At 42.5% G+C, this 20,150-nt stretch overlaps 1 protein-coding gene across 10 annotated transcripts in view; it reads left to right on the forward strand.

The window, feature by feature from the left end:
- SH3PXD2A (SH3 and PX domains 2A) overlaps positions 1–20,150 on the forward strand; it is a 248,717-nt gene that overhangs the window by 213,765 nt on the left and 14,802 nt on the right. For 8 of the 10 annotated variants that reach the window (XM_066190976.1, XM_066190977.1, XM_066190979.1 and 5 more), the window contains 4 exons: positions 1,485–1,568; positions 12,646–12,763; positions 17,713–18,047; positions 18,931–18,980. In XM_066190976.1, the coding sequence (XP_066047073.1) occupies positions 1,485–1,568; positions 12,646–12,763; positions 17,713–18,047; positions 18,931–18,980 (587 nt within the window). The remainder of the gene's footprint in view (positions 1–1,484; positions 1,569–12,645; positions 12,764–17,712; positions 18,048–18,930; positions 18,981–20,150) is intronic. The other 2 variants (XM_066190978.1, XM_066190985.1) reach the window with 1 other exon arrangement.

Here is a 20,150-nt window from a genome sequence, read left to right on the forward strand (position 1 = left end):
TGAGATTTGGCTCATCTGAAATTTTGTGGGGTTTTTTGACCAACATGGGATCACAGGGCAAGTACAGGGTACCACAGACTAGATAATGCACCTGTTCAACACCATTCGCCACACCTCTGCTTAGGGTGGCATAGAAAGGTTTGGGCTTTACAGCAAAGGAGAAATTGAGGAGAGTGTGCTGGCTATAAAAGTCTGGTCTAAGTCCCTGACAGATATAAAGGACAAAAGCCATTCTTTGGTGAAGTTATGTTTTTTCTTGTTCAGCTAACGATTTCCCAATCAAATAATTTTGCTGTGCCTGATTGCCTACAGAACACAGTTCTAGAAGACAATGGTGTCTAGTCCATTATAAGGGTATAATCTCTAAATAAATGCACATACACAAAATTGAATTATTATTAATGATGTGATATCAAAGTTTATGAACACCTTTCCAGCGCCACTGGTAAAATGATTGTGTTTGCACTTCAGCTATCACTACCTTGCAATGTATTGCATTGCTTTGCAGGGAGCACCAAACACCTTTGCAGTAGTTGCTAAATTAGGATAGAAGCCCTTGAATGGAAAAAATGTAAGTGTTTGGCTGTATTTCTGTGCCATTCTAATGGTTCCAGTGTCTTTCACACCTGTACAGGCAGAAGAACAATCTGAGTAGAGATCTAAATATGTGGTCCAGAAACCAAGTGGTGTCCTCTGTGCACAGCTGCTCTTGCAGTGCCATTTCCATAAGTGTCTTGTCTTTGTTTATACTTTAAGCATAAGTTATTGTTTGAGTATGTAACTAACACTCAGTCCTGGCTTGTTAGCTTCTTGAGCCTGCTCAATAATTGCAAGGTTAGGTTTTTTTCTTGTCTCATAATCTGTATATTAGAAGTTTTGATCATGAGAACCAGCTGTGGCAATGAATGCAAGTCATGTCTTGCAAGCACATCAGACACTTTTCACTTGGGTTCAGTTCCTGAGTGCTGCTGTTATGAGGGAACTTACATAAGAGTTTGTGGGTTTGTTTATAGTGTGATAATTTTTCTTAGAGGTGTAGAGCCCTGTTGGGTTTGATGTCATATGCAATAGACTGAATTCCCCAAAGATCATGCAGCTGAATTAGGAGATGCAACAGCAATGATGATGTGTCCTGCCACTGCACTCTCCTTGGACAAGTTGTCTTCAGTTGTGCAGCTTGTTATGGAGCATGTATATGTTTCTGAGTTTTTTACTATAATTACTATTTTTTAAGGAAAGCCAATAGCAAGAGTGGCAATTTGTGACAGTTCTGGATGGCTCACATCGCTCAAGCTCAAGAAGTTAACTTGTTCCACTGTACTGTATAAACTAAAACAGAACATCTGCATCCCACTTAACCCGTTCCCACTAACAGGACCAGTGCTCGTAAATACCATGTTTTGTTTTTATTCCTCACCCTTCCATCATTTTTTTTCTTCTATTTTTTTTCCCTTTGTTTTGTTTACATCCATGTTCCAAACTAGTTTCTAAGCGACGCAAGGCTCACCTGAGGCGCCTGGACCGGCGATGGACGCTGGGCGGGATAGTCAACAGGCAGCAGAGTCGAGGTGAATTCATAGCTTCCTCTGGCACCAGCCACTCAGGGGGCACCAAAACCCACACTGCAGCTTCAGCTGTCGTGTCTCGGGACCTGCGTCTTTGGCACTTTGGTAGTGAGGGGCCAAAGCTCCAGAATTCAGATGCGGATTTTATACACGGCAGCCTAAGGGTGTCTTGGAGCCAGGATTAGGCACTCCAGGAGCTGGAGGCTGGTAACCAAGGGTAGCTCTGCAGTCTGACTCTTTGTGCTGTTGGGGAAGTTCACATCTGTTGTGTTTTAACTTGGGCATATTTGTCCTTAGTCTTTCCTGCCTCAGTAAGGACAAGTAATACTTTCAGGGCTATTAAAATTAGTTGAATGCCAGAAAGCCATGGTCTCAGATGTGCATACTGGAAAAGTGTGTGGTGTGGAAAGATGAAAATCATTCCATTTGCAGTCCCCTCTCTTCCTTACGAGCAGTGCTTGGTACTACAGAGAGACCTGAGAACTTTTTGGAGTTTTTGGCATCATTCCTAGGTGTTTAAAATGCCACTAGTAGCAGCATTTTAGTTGGTTTGATTTGTGTTCTTTTAGCTTTTGCTGGTCTAACAGTGAGTATGGCAGGGTAGGGGGGAACACCTTGTGTTTGGGTGAAGCTGTGTTTGGGTAAAGTCCGAGGAGCCTTCTAAATCAAGTATTTCTTAAGAGCAGGTGAATCATTTTTCCCAGAGGAAAGGTATCCCCGTCTATCTCCTGATCCCCTTGCAAAATTATCCAGATGTTTGTTGCACTTCAGAAAGGAAAGGGGGGACAAAGCACTATTTGCACCCCTGTAACTTTCAGACAGCCTTACTGAGGGAATGGATCCAAATGAAAGCACAAGAGATGATTCCAAGTTGATGGAAAGACACCTTTTCCTATTAAGGAGGGAATGTATTTTTAAAGTGGTAAATTTACCTCCTGGATTTGATGATGGTACTATGTGCAGACACTGTGTCTCAAGCACACCCAGCTTTCCAGTGACCCTTTAACTTCGTTTCAAATTAATGCTGACGAAACAAAAGCAACAAGAATTGTGTTCTTCCTGCCATGGCTTGACCCTGCAGCAACTGGAACTACCTTTAAAAGACATTGTCTTGCTTCTCAGCCACCAAATGCACTCTGAAGGCACCAAAAAACCCCTCACAGGCACGCATACTATCTTGGGGGGGGGTGTGGGGAAGGGAAGAAAGTCTGCTTATTTCTGTGCCCCAAAAGTTTAGGAGCTACTTATTTTGCTTTTCAAATGCTGCCAGATGCTTCCTGGCAATTTAACTGGGAGAATTTATGGGAATCAGTTTTCTAAACAGTTTATTTACTGGTGAAAACAAATGCATTCTTTCATATTCATACAGTATCGCAAACAAAGCTCCATAAAATATTAAGACTTCATAACTAGTCCCTTAGCAGTCTGCTGGTAAGACTCAAGGACCTAAGTTGCATTCCCAAGTTTTCCCTCTTGCGTTCTGATGCCCACCATTTGTGTGCATCTTCTCCAGACCTGCCCTCTGACCACTGTCAGTGTCCTCCCTGGCAGTCTTCCCCAGTACAGGCTCCATTAATCTCTTCCATCCTTGCCTTTTTCTTGCTTCATTACAGTTTCTTCCCTGTTAGGCCCAAGAAGCACTGGGGTTTTGAGGGTGTTGGAGAATATGTGCTTTATCTCAAACTGAATTTTGGCACTTGGACTTGGCACAAACTTCAGCAATCTATGATTCTGTCCAAGGTTTGGGGCACCCTCTGTGACTGAGCTGCTTATATAAAGTCTCTCCAATGTATTTCAGCCACAGCTAGCCAGGCTAGCTAAAAATAAGCTGTTCAGTGTCATCAGAAATGATAGCTTAGGGAGCTCTTACAAGAGCAGGCTTATTGGAAGTAAAGAAAGGGACGTGACTAAATGGGCACAAGTTGGAGACAGTGGCTTCATGATCTGGCAGAGCTGCAGCCTGTACAGACATGTACGACTTCCAAACTGCAGTTGTTGAAAGTATGAGTCTCTCTGGGTGTCCAGCCTGCTGTTCTCTAACAGAGCATGGTTTATATGAGGTCAGGAGAGATTTTCTCCCATCTTCCCCTCCCATCCCAGCCCAGAAGACTTCTAACAACGCCAAATTTGGGTGGATTTTCACTGAAATGACAGAATGCATGAAGTGTACATATGCACCCCCCTGCCAACCTTCATGTCTTAGCTCCAAAGCACAGAAGAACTCAAGTTGTTCGAACAGGAGGTTGCCAGAATTGTTCAAAACAAGCAGAACAGTTTCCCCTTCCCTGCTTGGCCTCTTCCTTGGAAACAAACTCAATTAAACGTTTTGGCTGAAATTCCTCCCACCCAGCAATATTGTGCTTGAAATAGTCCTTGCTGCTGGAAGGGTGAGCTCCAGGAGTTCACTGGAATTTAAGAGCAAGTTCTAAAGGATGCCTCCCTTCGTATTTATGCTTGGGTATCACTAATAAGCATTTTTGTCAGTTAGGCTTGTGATAGAATCACTTTAAGGCCAGAATCAAAGGAATTAAGCATTGTTTCTGAAGGGCAGAATTTTCTAAGTGACTTGAATATTAAAAACACTGAGGGAGCCTGAGTGCAGAAGGAAAGAGTGTTTGCTTCCCTCTTAGACTGCCTGAGGGGGGAGAATTATTAGGGGTAGCTTATGGCTTATTTATTTCTACCCTTTCCAAAGCCTTTTGAAGAGGCTTGGCATCTCTGACCTCCAGATATTTAGAAGCCCTGTTACTGGGTCTGTGAATAAGAAACATGGAAGACAAATTGTAGAATATGATGGTAGTGCTCCTTTTTTAAACCTGAAAATAAATCTGCTAAGGGAACAGCTGTAGTCTGTTTCTACAAAGAGAAACAGATGACTTTTGTTGCTGAACTTTTCTCTTTAAAATGGTCTGTGGTGTGCCCAGATCTAAGAGATTACATTGGTTTGTGTTTCTTATGTAAATGCAAACCTTGTGGTTTTTTTAATGTTAAATGTGGTACATTTTCCAAACTTTTTCCTATACATTCTGGAGCTCCAGTAATACAAATATGGGTTGTGAGGACAAGCCTGAAAGTTTGTAGTTTTCCTCAGACTTGACGCTCGCTAGACCTGCAAGCTGCAGAGTTCTTGTTTTATGCAGGGTTAAAATTGTAATTCTACGCATGCATTTATTTGGAACTTCCCCTGGAAGGGAGTTTGGGATTATTTACCGGCTAATTCAATGAAAACTCGTTTGTGCTTTTACAGTTTGATTGGTAAAATTGGGACGTTACATGCCTGTCTTCTAAGCCAGATATCTGACCTAAGTTATTGCTGCTTTGGTTTTGTGCCCGGTGCTTTCAACTGGAGCTGTTACAATGCAGGAAAGCACTTGAAAGTTATTCATACCAACAATATAGTGACATATGGGCTGAATTTCTGCCAAATGAGTCAATTATTTAGGAGTAGGTCCTAGCTACTCCTAAATAAGAATAAGATATTCATTGAAACAGTTAAAGTTAGAACTTCCTACTGCTTGCCTGTCTTAGGGAGAGAGGGAGCTTGATGGAGAAAAGTAGTGTGTAGGGGGAAGGCAGCCATGTAACCCAGTGGTCTTGATACTTGAACCTCATCCTGAGTTGGTCTTAATACTGCAACCCCATGTCCTAGCCCAGGTGGGTGGTTTTGCAGCCAGTTTTGTAGCTGGGGAAAGAGCACTTGATCAGAACTGATCCAGCCTGGCTGATGTGCTTGTGCATTCTTACCCTTTCCTGCATCTCACCTGAGCTACTCAGGTGATGAAATGTTTGTCAATCACAGCAGAAGGCTGTGAGTGACATTGCTGTGCTAAGTCAAACCAGCACAGAGCAGCTTCAGACTTCGTTTGTTCTCTCCTTTTTTTTTTTTTTTCTTTTGGTTTTTTGGGGTTGTTTTTTTGGGTTTTGTTGTTGTTGTTGTTGTTGTTGGTTTGGGGTGTTTTTTTTTACTCTGATCTCCAAGGAAAGTAGTGTAAACGCTTATTGCTCCTTGCTTGATTGAAGTAAGAGCATGCACAATACAAAGCTGTTTAGAAGAAATGTCATTATTATTTTCTATCTGTTGGTATCCAGTTTTATTTAAAACAAAAAAAGGCAGGTAGGGGAAGAGGGACAAAGGCTGAAGAGCTTCTGTCTGCAGATGGACAAGTTTGATAACTGCGGACAGTCATTCTCTCTCTGCATATTTAGGCAAGGAAAACAAAGTCCATGTTGAATTAATGCATCGCTTTCTGGAACAGCGAGACTTTTTCCAGAAGCCGGCCTGACAAAGGGGGGGTGGAGCGGAGGAGTGGGGGAGGGCAAACACAGACTGCTGACAGAGGGGAAAGTATTTTGAAAGAAAATTCTTCTGTGGTTTGGAAGATGTAGGTTTGGGGCTGTTGCATTTTGCTGAGAAATCATTAATTGGCTAATTTCTAGCCCAGTTCCCCCCTATCCCTACCCCTACCAGCATATCAAACCAGGATGGGGTCACAGAAAGCTGGGGGCATGTACAAGCACCAGCTGAGCAAAGGAAATGACTCCCTTATTTGGTTTGCTCCTGAAGTGCTGTTGATAACTTCCACGCTTATTAATGGAGGCAGAAAAGAGAAAACTTACAAAATAGAGGTGAAGGAGAGGAATGCAAAATGGGGTGCTCAGAACTCAGAGGCAGAAATGTCTGAGCACTGGCTGCTTGCCTGGGAAAGTTGAGACTGATTGTGCAGGGCTGGAAACGCGTGGTATTTTAGCTGCTTAAAGGCAAGGCTCCTGTCCCAAATAGTTTACAGCCTAAACAAAGAGAAGGAGATCTGTGCATCAAAGGAACGTGGGCAAGTGGCAATTTGGCGTGAATCTTATTGAAACCAAAGGGGTTTTCACAGTGTAAAATGATCTTTCCTCAGTATTTTTGAAAGCTTTTAGAGAAGGACTAAAACTAAGCATGTTTGGTAAGGCAGGAAATCGGGGTAGGTAAGGCTTATTTTAGGAAGGATTTGAGAGCTTCAGGTTATTTGATACCGTCGAGGAAGGAGCCTGCTCAGGTTGATGAGGCATCATCTGAAAGGCATGAGGCTAAGTGGGAAAAGATCACAGAATTCGAAGGAGTGGGAAATCCACATGAACATGTGAGTGTGTGTAGTAGGGTATTAAAGCAAGGCACAGCAGACAGGGTTGAAAATTCAAGATGGAACAACTGAGTTGGGAATGCACTTGGTAGGAGTCTGGTTGAAATGCTGGAGTAGTGCTGTGCCAAGAGCCTTCTGCAAGAGCAGCGTGTGCTGAAAGGCTGGGAAGGGAGCAAAGCAGGCAGGAGGTGCCTGTAGTGGCCCTGCAGAAGAATCACTGAAGGGCCAGTGAGGAGCAGTAATGGTGGAGGACTTTGAAAATGTTGGGGCAAATCTATCGCCTTGGTGATAGACTAGGAGGAATCTGAAATAATCAGTGCCAAGGGAACTGGGAAGATAGAGTAAGGAAGATTTGGAAAGAGCTACTAAAGCTCTGTGTTACAACTGGAGCTGTAAAACCATAGGTCTGCTTTCCTTGACCTGACATTAAGTATAAATCCAGCCAGCCAGAGGAGGAACCAAGCTGCCTTTTCAAGACACCTCATAACTTCAGTGTATGAGTGTGTGTGTGTGCACAGTCACACATGCAAAATATGGAATTCTGGTTTGACGGATGGGATTGGAGGAGCCTCACAGGCTGTCAAGTTCAGTGTCTTGCTTTGTCAGCCAAGTAGGTACAATTTCTTCAGGAGAGAATGGAGCTTCATCTTAGCTGTCCTCAGGTTTTTTCCTGTGAGAAAAGTGTCCTTACAGGTCACCTGGTATGGAAAATGCCATAACCAATGCTTTAAAATTCTTCTGAGATTCCCCTTTTACTACTTGACAGAAATACACCAAGTGAAACAAAAGAAAACTTATTTGGAAATAGGTTGTTTAAAGGGAATGTGTTGGAACATATCCAATTGCTCACTATGTACAAGCTGCAATCCTACACAAAATGAAAAAACCAGAAAGCACAGTTTTCAAGGTCTGCAGTTATCCGAAAATAATTGTCATTGACATTAAGTCCTCCTAAAATTTAAGAAGTCACATGTATTGTCCCTCATTTTTCTGCAGCCAGTATGATGTATCACAGCCAGTGAACAGGCTAGGCAGGACAGAAGAAATATTTCAGTCCTCATTACACTGTGACTGCTGAGGTGACCTGTGCTACTTGATGAGCATTGCCAAGGTGGCTACAGGTCATCTTGCTCTGCTGTAAATCATACGATGGTTTAATAGCTGTATTATAAATTATTTTTATGTGAAAAGTTGCACTTCATTAAGCGGCATTTTAAAATGGGTGGGACAAGAAACATGGGTGTGCTTAAACTGTCCTGGCCAGGTTTTATATCAAGTTTTGTATCGGTTGCCTTGACTCTGCTTTGCATTCAAAAACTGGTTTTAAAGTGGCTTTTTAGTTTTAGAGCTATTGCTGTTAATGTATAGAAAAGACCTCAGCTTGGCAAAACACTGTGGCGTTGCAGGAGGAGCACGAAATGGCTGTATCCTTGGTTTGGTGGGTTTTTTGGGTTTCTTTCCTTTTTGCTTCTTTGTTATCTTCTAGTGGTTACAGAATGACATTAAATGTTAACTTGTGGAAAACTGATCCATTACACTCAAATACCAGTGATTTTCTTGTACCAGGTCTGTTGTTCACATCTGTATAGATCCTGTAGTGTATGTGGCTGTAATGCAGGGCACTATACAGCTCAGATCCTTTCTCCTGTATACGTGCACAGCTTCCAGCTGCACAGCCATACCTGTGCTACATTTTCTGGGGGAAGACCTTTGTTGCTAGAAAAAGCCCTCTCTGTAGTATTGTGGGCTGTTTCAAGGACACAGATACTGTTCCCTGCTGTCCATGCAGTTTTCCCAGTGATCCACCAAGATCTGTCACTGTATTTTGGTCCCAGTTCTCTACTGTATTTGTTATGGGGATTTTAGGTAGAACCAGAATAAAACAAGCCTGCCTTCCTTTGGGAAGGGGGAAAGAAAATAGAAGAAAGATACATTGATAGGGAATTGAGACTTGGGAATAAGTAGTGGACTAGAGCACTGGATTGCCACTGTGTCTGGGAGGGCTGGGCAGAGCACAGCTACAGCAGCAAGGTATGAGCTGGGTGGTTGAAATAGTGCAAAATTCTGGTTGTGCATACTTTAAGTAGTGTGTCTGTCTGGGGAGGAGAGAGAATGACACATACTAATCCTTTCCTTCCAACCTAAGCAGGCTGCAGTTGGATAATGCATGATGTGACAGATGTATATTGCAGCTCTTTGCCAAACGGGCTTTGCTTCTTCATGCGTGCCTTGTTCGGATTTACTAGGGCAGCTCAAAAGCCAGACAGGAACCTCCTTCAGCTCAGCTGGGGAAGGTGTCTTTGCCCTGCAAATTAGTGATGAAGAAATGTGAGTGAAGTTGGCTAACTGAGCAATTAATAGATCTCTGGATATCATTCACTAAGAACAGAACTGCCTTCTTGCCATTTTCATCTAGAAGGGGGTAGGACTTTCATTCCATTGTTTCTAAATGCAGCCTTTTAGCTGGTGTATGTGCTTTGTAGCATCTAGTAAAGTTTATTCTGCCCACTTGACCTCAACACTGAGGTTGATGTAACAGAAGCTGCAGCTGGGGAATACAAATTATCCTTTTGTTTGTCTCTTTTTTTTTTTTTTCCCCTGGTAATTCTTAAGTCAAAATTTAATGAACCAAAATTATACGCTTTTGTATTCTCTGTTGATCTGGGTATATAACTTCAGTAGTAGGTCTGGGATGGTTTGTTGACTTCTGTTTTATACTATGGCCTATCACGGAAGCTGAATGAAACCAGCATGATATATCAGATTTGTCAGTGTCATTCAGAGCAGTGTCATTCTGCTGTCTGATGCTCTGCTGATTCTCTCATGAAACCATTTATCTATGTTAAGTCTTTACAGTAACCTTACATATCCGTCATGAAGTGTCAAATATCTTCTCCTAAAGACTTTTGAATAATAAATAATCTGATATGTTGAATGCTATTATCAGTTCTCTTCAGTGACAAATCCACTGAGAGGTTCCCTGCTCCCTTTAGCAAATCTTGGTTTATACAAAGTGTCCACTGGCTAGAGATAATATTTGAGAAACAAAACAGGATTTACACTTTGATTACAAGGGGGCCCATATCTCCAGAATACTGTTTAAGTTACAAACCTCATGTATGTTTGTGGTATCTCCTGCAGCATTGACAGAAACCAAACATGTGTAATCTTGGAAATGTAATTTTTGCTGTCAAAGTACTTTGCAAGGGGAAGTTGTAGTGGTGGCTTCCTGGCTTTTATCTGTAGGCTTAAAAATAGAGTTGCTAAACAAAAACATTGTGGCACCTTCTTTTCTAGAGTTAATTTTTAACACTGTTGATTGTCTTGCTTCATGGGAGATCCTTTTTCTATCTCTTCCCTCCCTATTTCTATGAACTTAATTTTTTTTCCTTCCGAAAAGGTATAGGGAGGAGTCACCTAAACGGCTTTTCTCTCAAAAAGTTGTTAGTAGTCTTTATTTGAAAGCCACTGAAGATGTAAGCAGTGAAGGTGCTCATGGACAGGATAAGAGAGTGGCACTTCAGAAGAGCCTTACTGTTTCTCCTGAGTGATCAGCCTCCAATGCTGTTGGTTTTAATAGGTGACCACCATCTCAATTCCTCACACAGAAGTTTAGAAGTTGTGTTGGAAGCTAGGAATGAGCACCCTATGCATGGTTATCTGCAGAAGAAGGGAAGCCACATCTCTGAAGAGTGAGACCACTCTGCGCAGCAAGAGGAGCCAAATAGCTGGTTTTAGCTGAAGCAGAGCCTGGTGTTTGTGTGGAGGAAAAATAGAATAAACACAGCGATTTCTGTGGGAGTTGCAGTGTCAAGGGTGACCTCTGGCAGCTTAGGTTATAAAGCAGCTTTGGTATGGGGGAAAGAAAAGAGGGCCTTCTTCCAAGACTCAGCAAATATATGCTTAGCTCAGTATTACTGTCCTAGAAACATCCCTGGAAGTGTCTGAAACAATTTGTATCTGGACAGAGCAGCTCTGAACATTCCCTTGCTCCTTACAGGGACAAGGTCTAGCTGCCCAGGGGTCTTCTGCAGTTCAGTTTAGTGCTTTGCATGCTGTGGAAACCAGACATGGAGCTCCTTCTGCAGCAGACTTGAAAACAGAGGAAAAATTAGTCCAATTCTACCTCCCAGAGCAGAAACCTAGCTAGGAAAACTGTCCTGTCCTGTGACTTGGAAGCTGGGATTTCATTTGCCAGGTTTCATTTGTCAGGCCCATCTTGTAGTGGACTCTTTCTATGGGGAAGGTGTCATATGCTGATGGTGCTAATTACAAACTAGCTGGAATTTCTTACCAGTGATAAGCCAGTCAAGCAGCTCTCTTAGGGGAGAGCAGCAGAGAGTCTTTTCCTCTTGGTAGGAAAGGTTTTGATAGATTTTGCCCCATCAGAATTAGAAGGATCCAAATGTGACCAATCAAGGGAGCTTGACTTCAGAGATACAGCTTTGCTGAATTTGCTGCCATCAGATGCTCTGTCAACATTATTTTTCCTTTTCTGAGGTATTATTTCCTACTTTGTCTCAGTAAGGGCTTTGGTTTATTTTTCATTAAAGTTTCCATGCTTCACCCAGCAATAAAATGCAGTTGAGCCATGAAACCAAACAGCTGCTTGGATCTGTTTTACTCTCTCAAAGAGTGCTCACTTCAAGCTGCTGTAACCTTTTCATAGCTCCTTTGTTCTGCAGTGATCAGGAGCTTTCGATTCACTTCATTTCCTTCCCATTCCTCTGCACTGACAGCTCTCCATTTGTTCTTTCCCTGCCTCGTTGTGACTGCTGGTAGAAAGTGCTGGGAAGTCTGGCTGGGGTGCACTTAATTGCTTGCCTTCCCTGCCTTTAATCTAGCTACAGAAACTCATGCTGTCACATGCACCATAGTTTGGGTTGAGGAGAGGGGTTTTGTGACCCTTTCCATCTCTGCTGCTCCAGAGGAAGGATGGTAGTTCAAGTTTTCAATGGCAGGTGCAATTTTTTAAGCTCCAGAGGGAAAAGCTGACCCTGTGTGTGATGGGAATGCTGCAGTAAATGACTCCTGGGTAGGTGGAAGAAGATGTTGACAAGTGTCAGTTCTGCTCTGCTTATTGGCTTGCTCTCAGCAAGTCTGCTCAAAAGCTCTGCCCAGCTGGGAAGGGGATAGATGCTGGAGATGAATGGGGATGCAAAGTTTTTGGCTCACTGTACTTGAAATCCAGTCTGTGCTTTTGAAGTGTGTGTCTTACTTCTGGCCCTCCTTCACCAGTGTCACGCGTGCCTTTCTCTGGAGTGAGGTTTAGCAAAAGTATGTTTGCAAAACGCTTCGCAACCCGTGGATGCAAATGCTGTATTGTCTTCTGTCGTGTGCAGACTTCTTTTGTCGCGGTTTGGTTTTTATTTTTTTTTTTTTTTAATGTTTCAAGCTCGTTGCTGTAGACCTATGCTGCTTGGGAGGTGCAAGGAGAGCAGCGTGCTGGGCCAGCCCCTCTGGGCCGGGGAGATGTGTCCCTCTGGGCAGGCAGCGCTCGGGTTTCAGTAACACGATGCTCCGTGCAGCCATGTGCGTGTGCTAAGAGCCAACTGGCTGCGGCTCCCGCGGTGATGCTCGGCTGATTTGGCAGCCGGATTGATTCTGTCAAGTTACAGTATGGGAGTTAAGTCCAGCTTCAAATCCTCTCCCTTACCCGCTCGAGGAACTTGGAGGGGGGGGGAGGGAGGCGAGAAGAAGCGGGGGGGAAGCTCTCTGGGGACTTTGTGTCATTATTGGCATGGAAACATTTTGTGATTATCAGCAGCAGGGTAGTGGCAAGGGGCTGATTATCTGTCATGTCGTCAGCATAAATAACCGGTGGGCCCCTGAGCAGGGCTCCGCCTTTTGTAATGGCTTCACGTAATCGCTGCAGAACAGCTTAAAAGCAAGCAGTGTGGAAAAACAGCTGGACTGATCCTGACCCTAACTGATGTTGCCTTTTCTCCCCTCACCAGAAGAGAAATATGTCACTATCCAGCCGTACGCCAGCCAGGGGAAGGATGAGATTGGGTTCGAAAAAGGGGTCACCGTGGAGGTCATCCAAAAGAACCTGGAAGGATGGTGGTACATCAGGTAAAGAAGCCCTGCAACCCACAGAAACTGTGACAATGAGCTTTTCTGATCCATCACTGAATGGTAGCATTTAAATCGTTCCGTAGCTGATTCCGTAGGGAAGTCCAGATTGTTCATAATGCCTCTTGAAGAAATGTAAAGAAAAGTCTGAGGCGGTACAATGGTGACTAAAGTAACACCACAGTGTCTGCAAAAGCTGTGGTCCATTCCAGTGAGGAAATGCCTTAAGTTGCAGTTTTAGAGGGTTTTTTTTCTTGCTTCAAGTTAAAAGCCCATATCTGAGTTAAGATCTGTGAGACCTAACAAGGCTTTCTGTTGTATATAATTTTAATCTGTTTCCAGTATAAGAGTTATTCTGCAACCTATTTAAATCTATTTATAGCAATGCTGAAAGGCTGATTGTGATCTCTTGAGCTGTTTGGGGCAGGTAGTGCTACTTTCAGGGATATGAGCTCAGTTGGCTGGCTGTAGCCCTTTTGCAAGCTTACCAGTGGTTTCAGCTAATTTGCTTTGATTTTTGTCAGTCCAGATTAGATATTCCTAATGTAGAGGGACTGCATTCCAAGGGCAGGTGAAGTTGTTATTGTGTATTGAGTTTTGTTATGTAGTTGGAACAGCAGTCCTAGCAGAGAGTTTTGACTTAATCTCCTTTGTAAATGCTTATGGGGAGACTATAGGTTAGATATTGTCTCAGTGCAGTGGAGTGTCAGGATGAGCACTTGATGAGAGCTTTCTTCATTTAGGTTGCCACAGCATTTGGGTTTTAGTGCTCTTTTGTTGTTCTGCCCCTTGTCTTGTATCTGCATTTGGACCAGTCTGTGCTATGACATCCCATTTCTCTTCAAACAAGATGTGATACAACAGGTAGCTTAAAATGGAGGTTTATCTCTCAGCAGTGCAGAACGTCTCATATAGTCGTCATTTTCCTTTCAGCATGTAATTATAGTGATTTTTTCCTCTTTCCCTCCCCAAGTTATAACTTGCTTTTGTTTGAATGCTGCTTGATTTATTGGCTACAAATGAGGACTATGAAATGCTGACTGAAGCAATGTTGTTGTTTTTCTTGATTTCCCTTACTTAGAAGAAAAAAATATCAGTTTTCTATCTAATAATCCCATGGAGCAAATAAGCTAATAAAGATAGCAGTGGAGCCAGGAAGGCACTCTAGATAGGAGGAACTCAAAAATGCCTGGGTTTGGTCAGGTTACATTTTTTTCTCCGTTAATTGTCTACAGAAGTGGAATCCAAAGTTTCGGATTGGGGAATCGAGCTCATATTTTTTTTCTGAGGGGAGAACCATTGCAAGACACCTCTGGTTTAGTTTTTTATTCTCTTTCTCCAATGCAGCCTGGTTACTACTGTGGGTTTCCCTTTGCCATATTAACATTGCTACAATTAGTTGAATTTTTTTTTTTCCTCTTTTTGTCACACACTCCTTTGAGTCAACCCAAAAGATGCATTCTTCTACACCAGGAATGCCTTCTGGAGCATGATGACACTTGCTACAGTGGTCTCCATGGCATCTTCATTCATGGCAATCTGCTGGAAGGACGATGGATGCCCCAGCCACCCCATGATAGTTGGGACTGCAGCATGTGCTCAGCTTTTTTGGAAAGAGGCATTCTGATTCGAGAAACCCCTCTTCTTGTTGGAAGATGACACATGCTCCATGCATGTGTGACAAATACATGGGGTGCCAGCTGTGCTCTCCGCTGCTTTGGAGCACTGTGCTACTTTCTTGCTGGAGGATTAAACTCTTAGAAACAGTTTTGTTGTTTTTTTCTTTTTTTTTTCCATGGGCAACACTTCCAGAAATGCTGATGATGTGATCCATCCCTACAAGCTGGTCCTTTGCTGGCTGGGTAGCTGATCTCCAGCTTGTTGTGATGTTTGTTACATGTAAACTGCCCTGAATATTGTTAGGTACCCCTCAGAAAAGGATTCCCTTCCTGCAGAAATTGGCTTCTTTGAGTGTTGAGTGCTTTTGAAGGAGCAACTCCTTCTCTTGTTGTGAGTGTGAGGGGAGAGGGAGCAGGAAAAGAATGCACTTGAACCCTGGGCTGGATAACAGACAGAACACACTTCAATGTGTAGAGAGAAAAACAAATCCAGTAGTTTGTAAATGGAATCCACCTTAAAGACATTAGCTTGTTCCACCTTAAATATGTAATTTCTCCAAATTCTTGGCCATGTGCTGATCCTCATTTCCTGTCCTTTTTCTTTTCTTTTTTTTTTCTTTTCTTTTTTTTTTCTTCTTTTTTTCTTTTTTTTTTTTTTTCTTTTTTTTTATTTCCCTAGTTTGCTTCCCTCTGGAGTAATTCCAGTGCTCTGGAGCTGGAAAGCAGATGTGACTCTCAGACTTAGAGAGGCACTTCTGACTTTTTTTTAATGTTCCTATGGTTTTAATCCTTTTTTTCCTTCATGTAATTTAAACAGGGAGGGTTTTGGAAGCTTGAAGGAACCAAATCATTGCACCTAATTCTAAGACCCTCCCAATTCAATGCTGTACAAGCTAGGTGCAATATTGGTGTCTATCTTTATTTTGCCCCACATGCATTATGACTTTAAAAAAAAAATCAGGACTAGGGAGAAGTGAAAGAAAAGCTCTGTCCTGGGATCCTGTTTAGTGTACTATTGAGTTCAGTAGATCTGTGCTTCCCAGTGTGCCCACATTAGCATCCATCGTTTAGACCTTACTTTGCCTGCAGGTGACAGCAATAGATACAATCTTGTGGTGCCCAAGTGGACTGACTGCAGAGCAAGTTGGTACCAATATGCTAAGTAAAACTTTTGTTATTTGCCTTCATGTCCTTCATTTTGTGGCTGCTCTGAGCCTCAGCCCATGAGAATGAAGTGCAGCTGGGAGGTGCTGGCAGCACTGAAATGAGGAGGAATCTAGGATGGGGTTTGAAATGTCTCCGGTAGGTTCTGAATATAAAGGAAGGAAGGATATTTGTGATTCAACTCTTAAGATATGAAATGAAAATTGTTACTGGTTCAGGACTTCGCTGAAATTGATTAACAGTTGTTTTAGTTCTTTCACCTATAAAATGGGGAAGATTAAGGAATCTCCTAAGGTTATTCTTCAAAGGGCTTAAAGATTAACAAATTCAAGGACTAAGGTAAGAAATGTAAGCATATTTCACTTACGTAAGTAGGGTTTTTTTGGGATATCACAGAAATAAACTGGTAGTTTCTGAGAACTGCTCAGCATTAACTTCAGGTTAAATTGGCTAACACAGGAAAAAGTAGCCTACAACAGCCTCTCTACTGAGGATATTTTGCCCAGAGTTATTCACTGTCCATTTTTTGCTGCTATTATTTATTGGGAGAAACTCTGTGAGATCAGAGGTGCTTGTAGCTCTGGGGTTACACAGGCTGATCCAAACACGTACAGCTGGCAGGAGAACTAACAGGCCAGTACAGAACCTGCCTGTGGCTGTCTTTCTGATCTTTAACATGTTAAGTCTCCCACAAACTAAGAGGGATGTAAACTGGGGTTTTTTGCTGATTTTGCACAATTAAGCTCTGTTGAAAGTAACCTTTGGAACTGGAGCGCTCAGTGCATTGGCCGTTGTGGCTTTTTCACAGATGGAGATCTCTACACCTCCACATTGAATAAGCTCACAAATGTCCTCTGAAAAAACTTCCTGGATGCAAAGGCAGCAGATAGCATTGGTCAGCAGCTCTGCAAAAGGGCTGTCAGCTGCAAAAGGAAGTGAAACCAGAAGTCTTCAGGGCTGGAAAATGGCACTGGATCATGCCTTGATACAACAGGAATTGTGGCATGTATTGTGGCCTTTTTTACTTTTCCTTTTTTGTCTTGGTTTGAGGCCTAGCAGAGAAACATCAAAATGGACAGATCCAAAATGCTTCTTGACATAGTATCACACGGTGATGCTGCGTATCTTTTTGAAGTCAAGTCAAGTTAGTAACAGGTTGCTACTTCTTGTTCATCTCCACACATCACACAAAGCTCAGAGCTCTTGTGATGCCTTCCTTTGACATCATCATCATTGGAAAAACTTGTCACCAAACTCCCTGAGCAGGAGAGATCCTACATCTTTACCTTCATGTGTGACAGTAGGCAGGTATGTAGGGAGAAGCAGAATCTCTAGTATCTTGCCTGGTCTAGGGGGATGAGGAGGAAAAGGCAGGATTTTGGACAGAAAGATCCTTGTAGTCATTGCTAGGAGTAAAATTGTATTTGCTTTTATACAGGAAGAGTAATAAAGAAGTCTAGAGAATCAAATCTACACTGCATTTTCCTGTTCTCCCTGTAAATTCCCGAGCCACTCTCAACTGTGTGGATGTCGTGAGGGAGACCAGGATGAGATTCGATGCAGAAATCTCACTGAAAATCTCAGAAGTGTTGTCATGACAGAGGTGCTCACCTGCCAGGAAATGATTTGCTCACATCCCATGTGCCCCAGCTCCTTCCTCTGCTGTCTAATGAGGCTCCCTTTTCAATAAAGAACCTTAGAGTCCTACTGTTTTAACCTTTATATTTCCTGCAGATTTCCTGAGCACCAGGATTTTAATGATGCCTGCTTTTTCACTTACAGTTCAAGTGCCTGCTTTGGCTATCTTGAGAGATTAGAGGGAAGGTTTTCAGTGACTCTCGCTGTAGCAAGTTAGAGTTTCATTAGGGAAAGCAGAGTTCATCCACATGGTCCTCCCTGGAGTCTGATTGTAATCTGAAATCCCTGCTGAGGTGTTAGGAATGGCAGGAGCTGGAAAAAAAAATCTTCCCTAAAGCCCAGCTGTAGAAGAATTACATCAGTTTGAAGTGTAGTGTGATCAACTCAGGATGGTGTTTCAGGAACACGTACTGGATTCAGGTGTCTATTCACATTTCCCAGTTTCCATCACTTTTGCTTTAACTGTTCCACCTGAAATGCATGAGAAGGCTGTGTTTGATGTGATGGTGTTTCCTTTTGCCTCTCCAGGTATCTAGGCAAAGAAGGCTGGGCCCCAGCTTCATATCTGAAGAAGGCTAAAGATGATCTTCCATCTAGGAAAAAGAACTTAACTGGGCCAGTGGAAATCATAGGAAACATCATGGAGATCAGTAACCTGCTGAACAAGAAGTCATCTTCTGACAAGGAAGCTCAAGTAGAAAACGAGTCTGCAGAAACTCATATCACCAAGAAGGAAATCAGTTTGCCCATCCTGTGCAATGACTCTAATGGCAATGCCATGATGACTCCAGACAAGCAGGCTTCCAAACTGGCCCAGGGATCCCCAGCCATAGCAAGGATAGCCCCACAAAGAGCTCAAATAAGTAAGGCAGTAAAGTAGTCTGGGTTTTCACAGGCTTGAAATGAATTCTTGTTCTTTACCTTTCAGGGCTGGCACTGCCTGTCAGCTAAGGTCCCACATGCCCTGGCCTTACAGCCAGGTCCACACAAACAGACTTTTGCATAGCCTGTAGATGTATCAAGAGGGACTCCAGAATGTGGTTCTTCACTAGTAGTGATAAAATTTAACTTCACTTTATACACACACGGGCTGGTGGTTCTTTATCTTAGCCTATATGTGTTTGCTTTGTTAGTTTTTCCAGAGAATACTTTTTTTTTCCTTTTGAATGCTCTAAAATGTGCTCTTTTACCCCAGAAATGTAGATTATGTGATAGCATGTTCGAGTTGAGGAGACCACCTGTGTCTTCTCTTGCATTTGTTCTGCTCTTTTCCTGGGGGGAAGTTGCTATCATGTTTTTACTACTTCATCTGCAAAATGCAGATGCTGATGCTATTCTGTGCAAGGAATGGCAGAATACTAGGAGAGAGGACAGTGTGAGTGTTTAGTGAATTATTTTTACTGCTGGGGGGAAAATAGGTATTAGGCCAGTCCTTTGTTGGCCAGTCTCCAATGGAGCTGGTCAGTTCCAGCAGAAAATACAATCCACTACTCTCTGGCAGTGAATTCCTCTTAAATTTGCTGGCTTAGCAGAGATGAATAGCTAAGCTAGCTTGGTATTTCTAATATACCCTCATAGTTTCCTATCTTGTTTCACAGAGATGCCTTAAATATTGCAAAATATTTAAATATTGCAAATTACTTCTATTCTCAAACTGTGTAAGAGTTGTTCAGAGAGCTGCTGAAAAATGTGTTTAGCAGTACTTGCAAAGTTAAATAAACTCTCCCTGTTCCCTTTCCTGCTTAGGTTCTCCAAATCTAAGAACAAGGCCACCCCCACGAAGAGAGTCCAGTCTGGTGTGTATTGGTTTATGGTTTATCTTAGCAGTGGGTAGGTGTCTGGGTGTTTTGTGAGACTTTGTGCAGCTGTACAAGGTGGGAGGGATCCTTTATTTGCATGCCTGTTCATTTCATTGTTCAAGTGTTGAGCAGACCTCAGGGCATCCTAATGATAAATCAGATTTTCTCTTATTCTAAATGTTGCCCCAACTAATCAGGTCTGAAGGGAGATTGGGATAAAGCTGCTGTGTTCTGTGCATGAGCTTGAAAACTTGTTTGGCTGACTCACAAGGTTTAAATTTCCTCCGGGTGTCCTTAGCCCAGACTGAAATTTCTGACCTTCTCTTGCCTTATGCAACTGAGAATGTGTCCCCTCCTTCCATTGCTACCACCTTTGAGGTGGCTGAGCTTCACTCTTGTGCATGTTTAAAGTGCCTCAGAATCCCATGGAAGGAAGTATGCTACAGGAACGAGACTCCCTATGATTTCTTATCCCCAAAGCTAGAATCCTGGAAGTTTGTATCAATTTGAGATTAGAACTGTCATCTTCAATAGGAACTAGTCAAGAGTGTATTTATATAAAAGTCATGCTAATAGCTTGTTTATCTAGGCAATGCATAGTGTTTAGTCTTTGCTGTACCCTTTATGAGCAGTATGCGACATAATTTTTCTGTCACCAGAGATGCTTCTTAACTAACTACATGAATAGTATATTAGCATTTTCTTCCTGTTTTTCTTTGCGTTATTTTCAATTAGACTTTGTTTTGGCAAGGCTGTGACACTTAATTCCACGCTAAAAATAACAGTGATATTATATGTGAAACCCTGAGCATATCTGCTGTTTCCAATTATCTTCATTTAATCCAAACCATCCTATTATCTGAAGGCATTTTATTATGCTGTGCTTCTGCTGTATTTCAGCATTTATGGTGCAGAAACATCCAATTATAACATTGTTAGACACGGTTCCTAAGGTGCAGAGATGCATTCTCTGTGAAATCCCACATGCTGTGTGTGATGAAACATCAACTGTTAGTTACAGAAAGGGTATCTTAGAAATGGAGGAGCAGGAGAATAAAGCACAGTATGTGATTTGCCCTTCTCCCATTGATGGCTCAGGATCATTTTGTGTTTTTGTCTGTCCTGTGTTTGTCTGACCTATGGTTCTTTCATAGAACCCTAAGGAGT

The sequence above is a fragment of the Chamaea fasciata genome, unplaced genomic scaffold (assembly GCF_029207755.1).
Source record: "Chamaea fasciata isolate MVZ Bird 193981 ecotype frontalis unplaced genomic scaffold, bChaFas1.0.hap1 SCAF_9, whole genome shotgun sequence".
NCBI classification, from domain to species: domain Eukaryota; kingdom Metazoa; phylum Chordata; class Aves; order Passeriformes; family Sylviidae; genus Chamaea; species Chamaea fasciata.